The 18,336-nt window shown below is 43.1% G+C and overlaps 1 protein-coding gene across 1 annotated transcript; it reads right to left on the minus strand.

Annotated features, from left to right (window-relative positions):
• Positions 1–11,350: 11,350 nt before the first annotated feature.
• Positions 11,351–12,168, minus strand: LOC109742377 (uncharacterized). The gene has a single exon (XM_020301466.3). The coding sequence runs from the start codon at positions 12,140–12,142 to the stop codon at positions 11,678–11,680; it is 465 nt and encodes a 154-aa protein (XP_020157055.2). The 5' UTR covers positions 12,143–12,168; the 3' UTR covers positions 11,351–11,677.
• Positions 12,169–18,336: the final 6,168 nt, after the last annotated feature.

The raw sequence follows: 18,336 nt of genomic DNA on the forward strand, positions 1-18,336 counted from the left end.
GTATATATAGCCGAGATGAAAAACTGTTCGCCCGAAGAATTTGGACGAACGTGCCCCTGACCCTTCTCATTCGCTTGACATGTGTCACCCACGTACTGAGAAGTGGCGATCGTGTGAGATCGTGGGTGAATAGATAAGTATTATCGTGGGATGTGGATCGGTTTAGGCGGCAACAGCTGAAAATTCAGATAAGATAAGTTTTGAAGGTCCGTTCGCAAATTCTTTAGCTGACAAGGACACAGTGAAGATTTTGAACGAGTTTCAAATAGAACGCACATGAAGAATTTGTGAATAGACTGGGTTGAGTTTAGCATAGAGGGGGAAGGGTCCGATCACATTCACTTAGTAGAAAAGGCGACATGAAGAATTAGCAATAAGTGAATGTTGTAGAGGACATAAACTCACACACACACACACACACACATATATATATATAGCCAATGATGAAAAACGACGGAAATGGTGAAGACATTGCAATGTTGAAGAAATTGAACAACTGAGGAATTTCAAAACAGAGGAAAAACTCAAATTGAAGATTTCAACTTTTGGTGGTGACGTGACCCACCGTATAAGAATGATGATTTCAGACACCGCATACAATTGTCATAGGGTTCTGAGAATCAAATTCTTTGTTAATTTCTTCACACTTAGAGTGTTAGTCTTCATTGATTGAAGAAAAACATTTTTTCATGTGTTGCACATCTAAGTCATCAATTTTGCATAAGTGTTAGGATGAGTGTCCTTTTCAAATAACATTCGAAGATTCTAGGATATTTAGCTCACACCTCAACTTGCTAAATCTCTTCTCATCCAAGGGCTTAGTGAAGATATCGGCTAGCTGTTCTTCAGTCCTTACATGCTCTATAGAAATGTCACCCTTCCACACATGATCACGAAGAAAATGATGATGAATCTGAATGTGCTTTGTCTTCGAGTGCTAAACTGGGTTATGAGCAATCTTGATTGCACTCTCATTGTCACAGTAGAGAGGCACATTCCTCATGTTGACACTGTAGTCCTTGAGAGTTTGCTTCATCCACAGCAATTGAGCACAACAAGAACCAACATCAATATACTCAGCTTCAGCAGTAGACAGTGATACGCAGTTCTGTTTCTTCGAGTACCAATAGACCAAAGATCGTCCGAGGAAATGGCATGTGCCAGATGTTGACTTGCGGTCCACACGATCACCAGCATAGTCAGAGTCTGAATATCCAATGAGATCAAAAGCCGAGCCCTTGGGGTACCATAATCCAAGTGTTGGTGTGTGAGCTAGATATCTAAGAATATGCTTCACAGCCTTATGGTGTGATTCCTTCGGTGTAGCTTGAAATCGGGCACACATGCAAACACTAAGCATAATATCTGGCCTAGATGCACATAAGTATAATAAAGAACCAATCATGGAGCGGTATACCTTTTGATCGAAGTCAATACCATTTTCATCAGTGCAAAGATGGCCATTGGTGGGCATAGGAATTTTGACCCCTTTGCAATCTTGCATGCCGAATTTCCTCAGTATGTCCTTGAGGTATTTCTCCTGAGAAATGAATATGCCATTGCGCTGTTGACGAATTTGAAGACCTAAGAAGAATTTCAATTCTCCCATCATAGACATCTCATATTCCTTCCTCATCATATAACCAAATTCGTCAGTGTAACGTTGGTCAGTACAACCAAAGATAATATCATCAACATATATTTGGCACACAAACAATTCACCATCATAAGATTTAGTGAAAAGAGTAGGGTCAAGTGAACCGGGTTTGAAGCCTTTCTTCATGAGGAATTCCTTCAAAGTATCATACCACGCCCGAGGGGCCTGCTTGAGGCCATAGAGGGCCTTACTGAGTCTGAAGACTTTGTCAGGATGCTTTGGATCTTCAAAACCTGGGGGTTGAGCAACATATACTTCTTCCTCAAGCTTACCATTGAGGAATGCACTTTTCACATCCATTTGATATAAAGTAATATCATGATGGTTAGCATAAGCAAGTAATATGCAAATAGTCTCAAGTCTAGCAACAGGTGCAAAAGTTTCATCGAAATCAATTCCTTCAACCTGTGTGTAGCCTTGAGCTACAAGCCATGCCTTATTCCTCACCACAAGGCCATTTTCATCTTGCTTGTTGTGGTAGATCCACTTTGTGCCAATGATATTGTGCTTGCGAGGATCTGGACGTTTGACCCGTTCCCAGACATTGTTGAGCTTGAACTGATGTAATTCTTCTTGCATAGCTTGAATCCACTCAGGCTCCAGAAATGCTTCATCTACCTTAGTGGGCTCTGTGATAGAGATGAAAGCAAAGTGCCCACAAAATTTAGACAAATGTGAAGCTTTTGAGCGTGTGAGAGGACCTGGAATGTTGATGTCGCTGATGATTTTCTCAATCTGCACTTCGTTTGCAACGCGAGGATGAGCAGGTTGTCGTCGAGGAATTTGATCAGCATTTTCTTCAGTACCATTTTCTTCAGGTGCATCAGCATGACGTTCTTCACGTTCTGGAATGATTTCTTCAACAGATTCTTCGGTCGGAATGACATCCTCAGTGGCCTTGAACTTGATAGTTCCTCAGGTGATTGTTCATCTAACACAGAAGGTAGGTGCTCTCTTTGCGAGCCATTAGTTTCATCGAACCGCACATCTACAGTTTTAACAACTTTGTGGAGAACGTTGTTGAAGACTCTGTAGGTGTGCGAGTCCTTTCCGTAACCAAGCATAAAACCCTCATGTGCTTTCGGTGCAAATTTTGAGTTGTGATGGGGATCTCTAATCCAACATTTAACACCGAAGACTTTGAAATAACTCACAGTGGGTTTCTTGTCAGTGAGGAGTTCATAAGCAGTCTTCTTGAAGAATTTGTGAAGATATACCATGTTGATGATGTGGCATGCAGTATTAATTGCCTAAATCCAGAAACGACGAGGCGTCTTGTATTCATCAAGCATAGTGCGAGCCATCTCAACAAGAGTCCTGTTCTTACGCTCCACGACGCCATTCTGCTGAGGAGTATAAGGAGCAGATAACTCATGAGTAATACCAAGTTCATCAAGATAGTCATCAAGACCAGAATTCTTGAACTCAGTTCCATTGTCACTTCTGATGTGCTTGATCTTCACACCAAAGTTGGTTGAAGCCCTCGAGGAAAATCGTTTGAAGACTTCCTGCACCTCATGTTTGTAAGTGACAATATGCACCCATGTGTAACGAGAGTAATCATCAACAATAACAAAGCCATATAGTGATGCATCATTTGTAACTACTGAATAATGATTAGGACCAAAGAGATCCATGTGAAGCAATTCAAATGGTCGAGTGGTAGTCATGATTGTATTTGCTGGATGTTTGGCCTTGGTCATCTTTCCAGCTTCGCAGGCTCCACACAAGTGATCCTTGAGGAATTTGACATTCTCAATGCCAATGACATGCTTCTTCTTCGCGAACGTGTGCAAATTCCTCATGCCAGCATGACCAAGTCATCGATGCCATAGCCAGCCTTCTGAAGCTTTTGCAAGTAGACATACAGCTGGTTGAGGTCCTATAGAGAAATCAACAATATACAAGTCTCCTCTCCTAAAGCCTTCGAAGACTTTGGAATTGTCAGCTTCCATGATCACAACACAACGATACTTGCCAAAGACAACAACCATATCACAAAGCATTGAGACAGACATGAGGTTGTATCTGTTGGAAATATGCCCTAGAGGCAATAATAAATAGGTTATTATTATATTTCCTTGTTCATGATAATCGTTTATTATCCATGCTAGAATTGTATTGATAGGAAACTCAGATACATGTGTGGATACATAGACAACACCATGTCCCTAGTAAGCCTCTAGTTGACTAGCTCGTTGATCAATAGATGGTTACGGTTTCCTGACCATGGACATTGGATGTCGTTGATAACGGGATCACATCATTAGGAGAATGATGTGATGGACAAGACCCAATCCTAAGCCTAGCACAAGATCGTGTAGTTCGTTTGCTCAGAGCTTTTCTAATGTCAAGTATCATTTCCTTAGACCATGAGATTGTGCAACTCCCGGATACCGTAGGAATGCTTTGGGTGTACCAAACGTCACAACGTAACTGGGTGGCTATAAAGGTGCACTACAGGTATCTCCGAAAGTGTCTGTTGGGTTGGCTCGGATCGAGACTGGGATTTGTCACTCCGTATGACAGAGAGGTATCTCTGGGCCCACTCGGTATTGCATCATCATAATGAGCTCAATGTGACTAAGTAGTTAGTCACGGGATCATGCATTACGGAACGAGTAAAGTGACTTGCCGGTAACGAGATTGAACAAGGTATTGGGATACCGACGATCGAATCTCGGGCAAGTAAAGTACCGATTGACAAAGGGAATTGTATACGGGATTGCTTGAATCCTCGACATCGTGGTTCATCCGATGAGATCATCATGGAACATGTGGGAGCCAACATGGGTATCCAGATCCCGCTGTTGGTTATTGGCTAGAGAGGTGTCTCAGTCATGTCTGCATGATTCCCGAACCCGTAGGGTCTACACACTTGAGGTTCGATGACGCTAGGGTTATAAGGAAGGTTTGTATGTGATTACCGAATGTTGTTCGGAGTCCCAGATGAGATCCCGGACGTCACGAGGAGTTCCGGAATGGTCCGGAGGTAAAGATTTATATATGGGAAGTCCTGTTTTGGTCACCGGAAAAGTTTCGGGTGATATCGGTAATGTACCGGGACCACCGGGAGGGTCCCGGGGGTCCACCAAGTGGGGCCACCAGCCCCAGAAGGCTGCGTGGGCCAAGTGTGGGAGGGGACCAGCCCCAGGTGGGCTGGTGCGCCCCCCCACCAAGGCCCAAGGCGCATGGGAGAGTGGGAGGGGGCAAACCCTAGGTCCAGATGGGCCTTAAGGCCCACCCTAGTGGCGCCCCCCCCTCTCCTCCCCTTGGCCGCCCCCTAGATGGGATCTAGGGCTGGCCGCCACCCCTTGGGGTGGGAACCCTAGAGGGGGCGCAGCCCCCTCCCCCCCTATATATAGTTGAGGTTTGGGGCTGCCCAAGATATGAGAACGTCTCTCTTTCGGCGCAGCCCTACCCCTCTCCCTCCTCCTCCTCTCCCGCGGTGCTTGGCGAAGCCCTGCGGGATTGCCACGCTCCTCCACCACCACCACGCCGTCGTGCTGCTGCTGGACGGAGTCTTCCCCAACCTCTCCCTCTCTCCTTGCTGGATCAAGGCGTGGGAGACGTCACCGGGCTACACGTGTGTTGAACGCGGAGGCACCGTTCTTCGGTGCTTAGATCGGAATCAACCGCGATCTGAATCGCTACGAGTACGACTCCTTCATCCGCGTTCTTGCAACGCTTCCGCATCGCGATCTACAAGGGTATGTAGATGCACTCCCCTTCCCCTCGTTGCTAGATTACTCCATAGATTGATCTTGGTGATGCGTAGAAAATTTTGAATTTCTGCTACGTTCCCCAACAGTGGTATCAGAGCTAGGTCTATGCGTAGTTTCTATGCACGAGTAGAACACAAAGTAGTTGTGGGCGTCAATGTTGCCAATTCTTCTTGCCGCTACTAGTCTTATCTTGTTTCGGCGGCATTGTGGGATGAAGCGGCCCGGACCGACCTTACACGTACGCTTACGTGAGACAGGTTCCACCGACTGACATGCACTAGTTGCATAAGGTGGCTAGCGGGTGTCTGTCTCTCCCACTTTAGTCGGAACGGATTCGATGAAAAGGGTCCTTATGAAGGGTAAATATAAATTGGCATATCACGTTGTGGTTTTACGTAGGTAAGAAATGTTCTTGCTAGAAACCTATACAAGCCACGTAAAACTTGCAACAACAATTAGAGGACGTCTAACTTGTTTTTGCAGCATATGCTATGTGATGTGATATGGCCAGAAGATGTGATGAATGATATATGTGATGTATGAGATTGATCATATTCTTGTAATAGGAATCATGACTTGCATGTCGATGAGTATGACAACCGGCAGGAGCCATAGGAGTACACATCGGAAGTATGGAGTACACATCGGAAGCATGGATGTTATGAAGCATGAAATTATTTCTATCTCAACCTGACTCGTCTTAATTGGAAGCATATAAATTTGCAAAAATTGTTAGCAACATCTGTGCGTGTTTGTGTGATCTATATATCTTTTCACTGAAAATGATTGATGATTTTCTGAGCTTATACACATCACCGGCTGGGCAATCACATGACATCAACAAAAATTGATATGAATAAAAGCAATCTATCGGCGCGAACTTCTGAATAAGACTAGCAATTGCTTGGATTATATAGATTTCAAATACGAAAATGCCAGGAAAATGGATGAAATAGATGCCAGGGAAGAAAACAATACAAGATGGGCGATTGCTTACAGCCTCGCGAGTGTGTTGTCATACGTACAAAAAGTGACCTCCGCCGCCGATGAGCCTCCCTAACACCTGATGTGCTTACCCGCCACTGGTGAAGGGCGTCCCGGTTAATTAGATCAGTGATGGCGCTCTGGAACGGTGGACTGGGCCACTGGGGGCGCGTCGAGAAGGGCGGGTCAGGGGATCCAAGCACGGCGGCGCTGGCAGAGAAAATATGGGCGACGCTGGCGGAGAAAACATGGGTGGCGCGGTGGATGTGGAGCTCGGCGGCGAGGGGGGTCAGGTGCAATGGAGAGGAATTAAGATGCGATTAATTAGGGATGGAGAAAACAGCCCAGGGATTACGGGGATGTAGCTACATGAAAAAAAAAAGAGGTTATCTGGTCCGTGGGATGTAACATAAATCAAGGGTGGAGGAGCACTCTGACGTTTGCTTTCTATCATACTATAGATCGGAAGTGTTTCCCCTTAACCAGAGATGGGTTTGCCCACACATGGGTATGTGCGCGTTACCTCTATTCCACACGAAGAGGCCCAAACGGAGGGGAAAGAGGCCCAGGTGCATTTTTATTTCCAAATTCTGAATTTTTGTCCTGAAAGCGAGCGAGACAATCCACTTCCTTCACAAAGAAAAGAAGCATAACAGTGCAGGATAGGAAAGTTCGGCCTGTTTGACAATTGCTTCGTTGCAATCGGGTAACTGGGCGATCACTATTTGCCGACGGTCTTTCCGTGTGGTTGTTGTCATTTTGGGATCAACTAGTGGGAGTTCTGGTTTTCTCGTTGGGACCGGCTACAAGTCAACTGACTCAAAAAGATTTAGGCCAGTCGACTGACCCAAACAAGTTCCAGTCAAGCGTGCCTCTAACCGTAAGGTGCATGCTTGATTACGTTAGCGTACTTTTTTTTCTTTACCTTTTTCATGCTTTACTCAAATTAAAATTTTAAGTTGTGGGTGCATGCGTACAAACCATTCATGCATACACGTACACTTGTGAACCGTTGCCTTTATACATAATTATAAGGCGTACATAAATATAAGACGACTTGAATATTTCAATAGGGACTATGTACAGACTAGAATGAATGAACAAACACAGTAAAAGACTTGTGGCATTGGTATTACATTTTCAGAAGAAAAAATTAAAACAAAATCAAAATAATGAAGTTTTCTAAGAAAGAATGAAGCCCTTTAAGAAGAAAGAAAATGAAAAAGAAAAAACTTTCAAAACTTGCACACAATTTGCACTGATATTACACTTTTTGAAATATGCAAAGAAAAAGCATATAATAGTGCATTTTTTTGCATTCTACTATAATTTTCACAAGATGTAACTGAAATAACTTATTTCCTTTAAAAAGAAAAAGAACTAAAAAACACTTGCGCAACTTTGCACCGAAATTGCACTTTATCGTAATATGCAAAAATAATCATATAATCATGAAATTTTGGTACATATTATATAGTATTTGTATGTATATAAATAAACTCAGCCAAAAACCCACACAAACTAAAATAACCAATAAAGGAAAGAAAAAGGGAAAAAGAAAAACCATAGAAACAGAAAACATAAAAAAATGAAGCAAAAATACCCTTCAATACAAAAGACAATGATATAAAAAACTAAAACAAAACAATGACAAAATTTGCACACAATCCGCACATAAACTGCGCTTTGTTATAATATGCAAGAATAAACACATAATAGTGAATTTGTTTCGCAAAAAGAAAATTTTCTAAAGAAAGAATAAATTGGTTGTATTGCTATTTGATCCATGGTGTCTCTACTTCTCCGGATCAAAATAGTCAATTAGTGATTTCGGGATTATCGTTTAAGAAGACAAAAAGTAAAAAAAAATGACAAAATTTGCACACGGTTTGAATATAAATTGCGTTTTTTATAATATGCAAGAATAAGCACCAATAGTGAAATTTCACAAAAGAAGTTTCCTAAGTAGGAATGAATTAGAAGTATTGGTATTACCCTTAAAGAATAAAGAAAATTAAATAAAAACTTAAACAAATTTAAAGTAGCGAAGTTTTCTAAGAAACAATGAATTAGTGTCATTGGTTTCCCGTTAAGAAGAAAGGAATTGAAAATAATAACAATAAATGAAATTTTTGCAAACAATTTGCATAGAAGGTGCTCATTTTTATAATATGCATGAATAATAACATAAAAGTGTAATTTTCACAAAAGGGAAGTTTCCTGAGAAGAAATGAATTAGTGGCATTGGTATTGTCATTCAAGAATAAAGGAAATAAAATAATACTAAAAACAAAAATAAAAAAGTTTTCAAGAAAGAATGAATAAGTGGCTTACATGTTACTCTTTAAGAAAAAAAATGAAATAAAAACTAGAGCACAATCAAAATAATGAGGTTTTCTAAGAAAGAATGAATTATTAACATTGGTACACCCTTTAATAAGAAAAAAAGAATAAAAAGTAAAACAAAATCAAAATAATAGGAAGCATAAATTAGTGTCATTAGTATTACACTTTAAAAAGAAACAAAAATAAATAAATTAATTAAAATAAGGAAGAATGAATTAGTAGCATTACTATTACCCATTAAAAAATAACAAAAAAAGTTTGCAAAACTTGCACACAACTTCGCTCTTAAATTTAACCTTTTTAGTACGCAAACAATAATCGTATTGTAGTGTAATTTTCGCACATATTGCAAATTACTGATGTGTGTACATTACACTCACCCAACATCCCAAAAATATCCACAAAATAAAAAATAAACCAACTAACAAAGAAAACTGAAAAACAAAATCAAAAGCATATAAACACAAAAATAATGTTAAAAAAACGAAGGGAGAAAGCGAAGGGCTGGATTACACAGTTAGTGGGCTTCGGCCCAGAAGAAATCGACTGACCCAAATAAGGGGTCAGTCAAAAAAAGAAAAGGCCCACACAACAAACAATACAGGTCAGGAAAAAAACGCAGCACGAATCTCAGAGAAAAATCCAATGGCCACAAAATCGACTGACGCAAAAGTGAAATTTCAGCTGACTGAAATGTAGCTAAAGTGTTTCTCGTTTCATCATTTAGCTTTTTTTATGCTATCACTTGCATGAGAGTTGTCCCATTACAACAGAATAGTGCTCACCTCGCGAAAAAGTTTTTTCTTTTGCGGGGACTTCATGAAAAGATTAGCAATGCACAACTGTCTTGCAAGAAAGAAAAATGAACTACCAGGACAGTGAGGAGCTGTGCGCACCCGTGATGCACCAGAGTAATGAAATGAAACTTCTCCATCGCCAAAAGAAAGAAGAAGAGCCAAGACACTGGCTTTAGTTCAGTTCAAAAAAAAAAGAGACACTGGCTTCAGTTTAGTTCCATGCGATCATGCCGATTCAGGGTATGGCTACCTCTGCAAAATCCAGGGTACAGATAACAACTGAAACCGGCTATAGCGCAGCCTGATGAAGTCAACAATCACGAACAATTTCACAGTGTAATCACCCCTGCGGTCTCATCTCCGAGTCCTCCCGTTGATCTTGTCAAATGAAGTCATACCCTGGCTAAGCTCGTATATGTCTTGTCAAAAAAAAAACTCGTATGTGTTTGCCGTGAACAAAGCTGACTTTTAGCAAAACTCAGTGTAGTATCATCTTCTCAACCAGTGAATTCGTATTCAAAAGAAGTTTTTAATAATTATTCCCGCCGCAGTTGGTCCCATTGATTAAATTTATAGTCAAAGTTGAACCTTAAAAAGCGCGGGCGCGCTATATTTTGAAACGGAGGGAGTACGGTTCAATACTATACTATTCTACTACTATCAACTTGATGCTACGTAGGCAAGATAAAGCCTGGTAAGATGCCAAACAGTCCGAGAGCGAGCTTCGAGCGCAGGTGTGTCGACAAGCGGCAGCAACAAGATAATCACACGCATGCAACTATGTCACGTTTGTGCATCCATCAGCGCATGAGCATGTCAACTTTCCGGCGTAACAATGGTTTGATCACATAACATCTCTACGGAAATGATAAGACGAGTTGAACCATCGATGCCAAGTGCCAAGTCCAATCCATGGATTAACTAGAAAGTCGTTCATCAGGAAACATATGCAGTTAATTATATTTCTGTCACATCATACTGATGACATGTAGATCTGTGTACACTCTAGAGCGCGATATTTACATAGTATTTTTTCTTTCTTTCGAAAAGTGATATTTAGATATTTCAATAGGAAAATGAAGTTCTGTTTGAAAGTCAACACCATTTGGGCCAACTTAGTATTATTGTTTTTTTTTGCGAGGAAACTTAGTATTATTGTTCGTGGAGCATCTGTACAGAAGGTGACTATTACTTGGAGAACCAAAAAGTCCACTCCCGAGTTTCTCTGAAAAAAAGTCTACTCCCTAAATATGTTGAGAAACGACGCATGTGCCTGGTAAAACAAGAGAAAATAATGCCTGGAGAAGCAAGGGAACGTGGTGGCAACAACTCGACAGAGAACTTGATCATAAGGAAGAACATGAGAATCCAAAAGGGGACTTCCTTTTTTCATTGGGTGCAAAACATCATTAGAAAGCTTGACCATTAGTAGAGCCGAGACTAATCAATAATAAATCAGAAACGCCCTTACGGAGTGGAGGATCACCATACATCTCATCACCATATCCCGCAACAGCATAGCAGCCACGTCCGCACGCAGTTGCCTTGCGAGGTGCTGAATTGCCCAAGACACATCAAACAGCGACAAGCATACGAGACAGCACGTATAAAAGCCACTACTGCATGTTAATTTTATTCCTACTTCGTTTTCATACGTTGCAATGTCCAGTCTGTTTGTTGGTATCTGGATCGATTTTTCTTCGAGCAAAACACCTCGAGATGGGTCAATGATTCATAGCCCAAGAACAGAAAAATATTTTCAGCTAAAATTAAGGAGCTGAAGTAATTAACCAGTGGTACTGCTAGTAGCCTAGTACTCCATACAGACAGCACAGCTCCAGTATCAAAATCAAACATAGCAAGCAATGGAAGGAGCCATCCTAGGCTTCCTAGCTACCAATTCTCGATTTACATTCACTTATTATATGCCTATATTTCTACATGTCACCATACTGTCTAAAATGCACCACGAGTTTATTTACTTTAATTACATAGATTATCTCAAGCTCATCTATTCTCAGACCTACCAGGAATGAAGGATCGTCACAATTTGTGCGTTCCGAGCAGGATTGATAATAATAATACACTAGCACACCAGTAGGCGACTAACTAAATAAACCGCCCGTATAACTAGCAATATGTATCAGTAGCGGCAGGAGGATAATTTCTCACTCCGGTATGCTCTGCAGCGCCGGCGTCCACTGTGCGGCCTGCCCCCTGTGCCGGAAATTGGAGCCGCTCGTCATGCAGAGGAGCTCCGAGATGACGGCGCCGCTGCAGCCATCCTCCTGGTCGAGGCGCCGCAGCAGGTCCTCCAGCTGCTTCCTCGTGATCCTGATCTTCACCTCCTTCACCGGTGGAGTAGCTTTCTCCTCCTCCTCCTCCACCGGCACCGCGCTCTTCTTGGTGCAACGCACGGCGTCGACGCCGCGACGACCTTGAGCTGTGTGGAAACAGTTGCCCATCTTGAACTCGAATTCTTGGCCAGGCGGGCGATCGATTGGATTTGGAAGGCCAAAATTGGACCGGGGGTGATCAAAATCGGTGCGCAGTTTGGTTTTGATGATCGGGTGCTCGCAGGATTGGATGGGAAGTGGCGGATCTACTGGGAAGGCGACCGTGCTGGGGGACATTTATAGGCGTGGGCTTGGCGGATGGAGCGAAATTGAGAGGGGGAGAAGGACCGTTTGATCGAAACGTGGATGGCTCCGATCGAGTCCAAGTTGCCGTGCCCGTCCAGTGCCGACCAGGCAGACAGGCCAGGTGCGTTGAGATCCGTGCCTGGGTGGTTCGGACGTTCGAGATGGATCTTGCTTGGCGGTGGCTTGCAGTGCGAACGGTTTTATGGTCGCGCGGGCCCCCGGCGTGCCGTGTGAGCTGTAAACGTGGCGTCTCTTGGCGAATGCGGAGGCTGGTGAAATGCACAGGTGATTTGTCATTGTTAATCTCGTGAGCGGACAAAACAAGCGCTGTTAATTAACCTTTTTTTATTTGCGGGTGAGGCTGTTAATTAACCTAGCTGGCTGGACCAAAATGATGGACCATGAAAACTTAATATGGACGTACGAGTACTAGCTATCACTTTCATGGAGCCTGCGTCGGCTGTTTTACAGCTTTATTTACATTGCTCCTCAGCAAATTACTCAACACCAGCGCAGATAATCAACATCTATACAGATACAGAACGCTTTTTTTAATGCATGGCTGGTCTGAATGGACGTGCACGACAAGAGAATGAAACTTCAGCGGCGGTGATTAACGTGGAATTTTCTCATATGGATCGTTGAGTTCTATACGTTAAACTGTGGATCACCGGGTACATGCATGGCATGGGCATGCGCCCTCGTTTTCGCCTTGTCCAGCTATCATCCGGGTGGCTTCCAATCATAGCACATCACCAACTGAACAAATGATTAGCCGCGTACATTCCCTTCATAATGCTGGATGTAGTATGTCATGTGTACATACTTACCCGCCATAAATCACCTTAAACAATTAATCTCTCCAAGGCTGCTTTCTCTTCATGAGTTTTCAAGGTGATCTACTTAGTATACTTCCTCTGTACCTAAATATAGTAAATCGTTTTGGTTGGCTCGAGGGAGTATAAAACAATTTTCAACTAATTCAGGTACGTATGCTCTAGTTTGGAGGTCCAACAATGTGCCATTAATACTACTTACAGTTGCACCATATCCAGCACCAACCGCAAAAATCATTCTAGGTCAACAATTTCAGTTGGTTGCGAATATATGCCTAGCTGGTCAGGTCACCTGATTAATTCTTGTGTCTAGGCCCCAAATCGCTTCCACCGGCCGGACGTTGGCCGGTGCACAGTCGTCGTCGCCGCCGCAGCGTCCTGGCTGGCTGGCTTCCCGTGAAGCGGAGGCCATCCAAGGTACCCAACCGATCGAACTCATTTGACCAGCTGCAACCACTACTAACTGCATTGCATTGATTTATTTAACTCCATATTAACTGCATTGCATTGCATTGACTTATTTCGCTCAAAAGATCCAGACCTAAACGGTTTGTAGTATCGAAAACACCGAGCAACTCAGGGCATCTAAAACCATAATAAGCTAATTTGGTGCCCTGTACGCACACAGGCGTGTCCACCCGCAGTGCCGAGACAGTTGCCAATTTGGTCCCTCCACAACCACAAACCACAAATTCGGATGGCCTATTTTATACAAAACCATGCACACAGGCGTGTCCACTCGCAGTGCCCAGAAAGTTGCCAATTTGGTCCCTCTACAACCACAAACCACAAATTCGGATGCCCTATTTTATACAAAACCATGCAGTCTACGTAGATCATAGAGATGGCATAAAACGTAAGCAATTCAGACATACAAAACCATACAGTCCACGCAGATCAGAGATAGCATAAAACGTAAGCAATTCGGACATCGGACATCCAATTAGTTCATCCAAATAGTTCAAATTCAACCTAAAACAAAAAAAAACTATGAACATAGCAAGGCACGAGGGTTCATCTCCTCCATGTATGCATCAGCGGCGGGAGGGTCGTCATCGTCCGTGGTGGTGCCGATCTCCGACACGGAAGAAATATAGCCGAAGACGTGACGGAGGAGCCACTGCTCCTCCTTAGCGTGGCGGGCAGCCTTGGTGGCAGCGCCCGAGGAGGAGCGCCTTCAAGTTTTTGCGCCAGAGGCGCCGTGCGTCGGTCTCCGCTGTAGTCAGCGACTGCCGCATGAGCTCGCGGAGGAGCACCTCCTCTGAGTTGACGAGGACAAAGCGAGCCTGCTGGCGGGAAGAGCCGGGCTCTGCCGCTCGCGGCGGGCCGCCTTCGCCTCCAACTCCGGCATGCGCATCCGCGCGGGCACGAGCACCCACCGTTACCTGGGCGGTGCTGGCGCCAGTGGAGAATGGGAGACATGCTACCCATGATGGAGTTGTTCGATTTTTTGGAAGAGGAAGGGTGAAGTAGTATAGTAGCAGATAGTATTTACCTCAGTTAAGAATCAAGGTTTATCGAACTAGTAGGAGGCAACACAAGAACAACTTTAGCAGCACCTGCAGACAAACAAAATAATTGCTTGCACCCAACAAAAGGCAAGGGGATCGTCACACTCTCCTTGTTCTTGCCAGCCACAAGATTAAAACTGGTAGTTATATATGCAAACTTGCAAAGGAATAAAAAGTAAAAGAAAATAAAAAAAGCAAATAGAGCAATTTTGGAGACTTAGTATTGATGAAGGATAGACCACTGGGGCCATAGGTTCACTAGTGGTATCTCTCTTAAAAGCATAGTAACCGTGGGTAAACAAATTACTATGGAGCAGTTGATAGAATTGAGAATTGAGCATAGTTATACACTAAAAAAAATACACTTTCGTGATAATACGTGTTTGCCATAGTAGGTCACGTTTTCTGTCATGCATGTACATCCATGACGATTTTAAGACAGAATCAAGATACTCATACCTGTGTTGTCGTAGAAGTGCTCCATGACATTACCAAAATTATCATCACGGAAGTGTCCACTTCCATGACGATAAATCGCGCGTCATAGAATTGCTTTCGTCAAGGGTAATCGACACGTGGCATCCACCGTAACGGGCCGCCGTTAAGCTATTAGGTTTCGGTTTGGATCCGATAACCCATTAACCGCCCCAACCAATGGGGATTTTCCATGTGTAAAATTCTCATTCGCCGAAGGATCCACGTGTCGGCTTAGCGTTGGGACAGATGTCATCCGCTCATAGTACGGGAGGCGCCTATGGTACGTCGGCACGTTGCAAGGCCCAATAGTGGCCCATTCCGGTGAAAAAGTTGGGCCAGTAAAAATTAGTAGGCCGACCCATATAAGGCCTACTTGTGTCAGGTCCATTTAAGCCCACGACCCATATGAGATGTCCCAATTCGGCCCATCAACGGCCCGTTAACGATTTGACACCATTGCAACCCATCATCAGTTCAAGCCCGTTAACAGCCCGCTTTATATTTGGGCTCAATATCGACCCGATGTGCTTTCGGCCTGTTAACGGCCCATTCAAGGGATGGGCCAATTTTCAGGATGTACGTCTTTCGGTCTTTTAGTGACACATTTAAGTGTTGGGCCAATTTCTGGCCCAGTGTGTCTTTCAGCATGTTAATGGCCCATAAATGAGTTGGGCCATTTGCACTCGGACCTGAGTGGCCTTTTAATGACCCATGCTCTTCATGGTCCAATACCAGCTCAGTTTCTCTTTCGGCCTGCTAAAGGCCCACAACACAGTTGGGCCATATACAGTACGACCTGACTTTCGGCCTCTTAGCGGCCCATGCTTTTCATGGTCAGTACGAGCCCGCTGTCTCTTTCGGCCTGCTAAAGGCCCACATTATAGTTGGGCCATCTGTAGCCTGACCTTAGTATTGGCCTGTTAACGGCCCGTGAAATCAAATGGGCCCACCTGTTGCTCGTTTCGATGTCGGCCTGTTAACGACCTGGGAGGTAACATGGCCGAGCATTAACTTTCGACCTGGTAACGGCCCATTAACTTAATGGGTCCACTAAAATTCGAACATGTCTGTAGGCCCAATTAGATAATTTGAGCCCATTACGACGAGCAATTATGCACAGGACCAAAACCGATCAATCAAAGGCCTATGAGAATTTTGGCCCCTGCGAGCCCATTAGGGAAGCCCATTAAGGGCAATGGGCTACTTCCTTCATATAGGGCCCATGACTGTTCGTGCTAACTAATAATTTCACTGCTTTTTAGCTTCCTAGCGACCAGTTAGCTGGAATGCGAGGCGCGCCAAGCAAAGGTACGACATACAGGTAAAAACGTTGTAAATCCAACATATATTACAGGAAATAACATCCACTGGGCAATCAAAGATTGATGCCAGTGCAAATAAATGAACAAAACCTAACGATCTACAATGGCATAATCTGCAACCTCAGCGCGGATGACGCCCATAAGCATGTGAGCAAGTTCTTCCTTCTTTGCTACACTGTCTCTGAAACCATTGGTCAGTTGTTGTTGCGCAAGAATGTGCACCTCTGATTCCTCCATGATTTCCATCATTGCTTCAGCCAGTAATTGGTTCACAAACATACATTTTTTCCATTACATTCGAGACAGAGGAAACTGAACAGATTCAGATGGCGATTTTGGCAGGCTTGTATTATTGATAGTGGAGAGTGTCTCGACCACTGCATCATAACATAAATTAGGAGGGGAACCGAACAGATTAATCAAGAGTTATTGCCATATTACCTGCCTAGATTTATTGGAAAAAAATAATGGGGTTGCCTTGCTGTTTCCAGAGTTTGTCTTCTTATCTTCAGCAGCCTACACCAAATTAACACACTAGCAATGTTATCATTGGCCAGGTCAGATAATAGGAAAGCAACATTGACACAACGAACGTTTGGGCAACCAGACCACACCAGCTTACACCAAATTAACATAATATGGCACAATTATCATCAACTAGGTAAGGTAATACGAAAGCAACATTGACACAATGAATGAATGGGCAACCAGAGAAGCACTACAATTCAGTAATGTGCATGATATGAGATAGTACACTCATGCAGCTCAGTATGCAAAACTACCAAGCAGTTTTCCTTACAAAAATCAACATTGTCGCCTGTAATTATACATTTTGCTACAACGATATTTAGATCAGAGAAAGGTTGGATTCACGCCAATTAACAAAGTACATGCTGATGTAAAAATATAGTGATATACAACAGGTACTTACATCAGCATTGGAGCACAGAGAATTCCCGCAAGATACTTTCTTCGAATACGATCCCAGTGCAGAAAGTCTTCTATCCATTAAGCTTATTTTCTAAAAGAGAGATGGGTAAGAAACATGTAGAAAATATGATCAGAATGCTATAAAATTTCATGATGCGAGGATACGCACACGCTTCTTAGAATGAAGTTGACATATTTTTGCTGGACTGGAGCGGACTAGTTCTTTGGCCACTGGAATCTGCTTATTATCAGTAGGAGTTGGTTTTCTCTGTGCTGGAGCAGTATCTATGAAAACTGGAGTTGGTTTACTATCTCCTGGCATTTGGATCTTTTGCAAAGACCTTGTTTGTAACCCTTCAGATTCTAACATAGCCGTCTTCCCCTTTGCCTTATATAGAAGAATGGTGCTTAAATTATAAAACTTGCTACAGCAGAGAGATGGAATAGGTACTGAAGAATAGAAAGGCATGGCATATTGACATGTATTCCCTCCATCCGGAAATAAATGGATGGGTCTAGGAGTATTTTAGTTCTAGATACATCCATTTTTATCCATTTATGCGACATGTAATCCGGACGGAGGGAGTATGATGTAAGAGCTAGGGATACGATAGGACAACAGAGTAAAAAAACACTAGTTGAATGTAAAGCTGTATGCTAGCATAATACATACAGAAAAACACTAAGGCAACATATGCGTGTATGATTGGGAAACTAAGATGGCATTGCAACAGACCACTAGAACAACACTTCAATGTAAAAAAACATGGTATGGTAGACAGATGAAGTACATACTGATGAATAACAATGCATAAGATATTCATAAGCATGATGTCCAAACTAAGCAGATGGCGTTGCGATAGAGTAGAATGACAGTACTTGAATTTGGAAACATGTTATCATGGGAATAGGTACTGAAAAACAGGAAGGCATGACATATTTACATGCATGATCAGCAGGCTAAGCACGTGGCATTGCAACAGAGTAGATGCACTTCAGGACATCATATGCATGCTGTACCCATATCACGGGCCAAGTTAGAGCAAGGACCTTGTGGGGTGAATAGGATTCATCATCTTTCTGCAAGTCTTTTGAAGAACTGCCTTTAC

Source organism: Aegilops tauschii, chromosome 2 (assembly GCF_002575655.3).
Source record: "Aegilops tauschii subsp. strangulata cultivar AL8/78 chromosome 2, Aet v6.0, whole genome shotgun sequence".
Classification (NCBI taxonomy): domain Eukaryota; kingdom Viridiplantae; phylum Streptophyta; class Magnoliopsida; order Poales; family Poaceae; genus Aegilops; species Aegilops tauschii.

Coding starts and splice junctions, on each gene's coding strand:
- LOC109742377 (XM_020301466.3), bottom strand. CDS start 12,142: ATGTCCCCCAGCACGGTCGCCTTCCCAGTAGATCCGCCACTTCCCATC.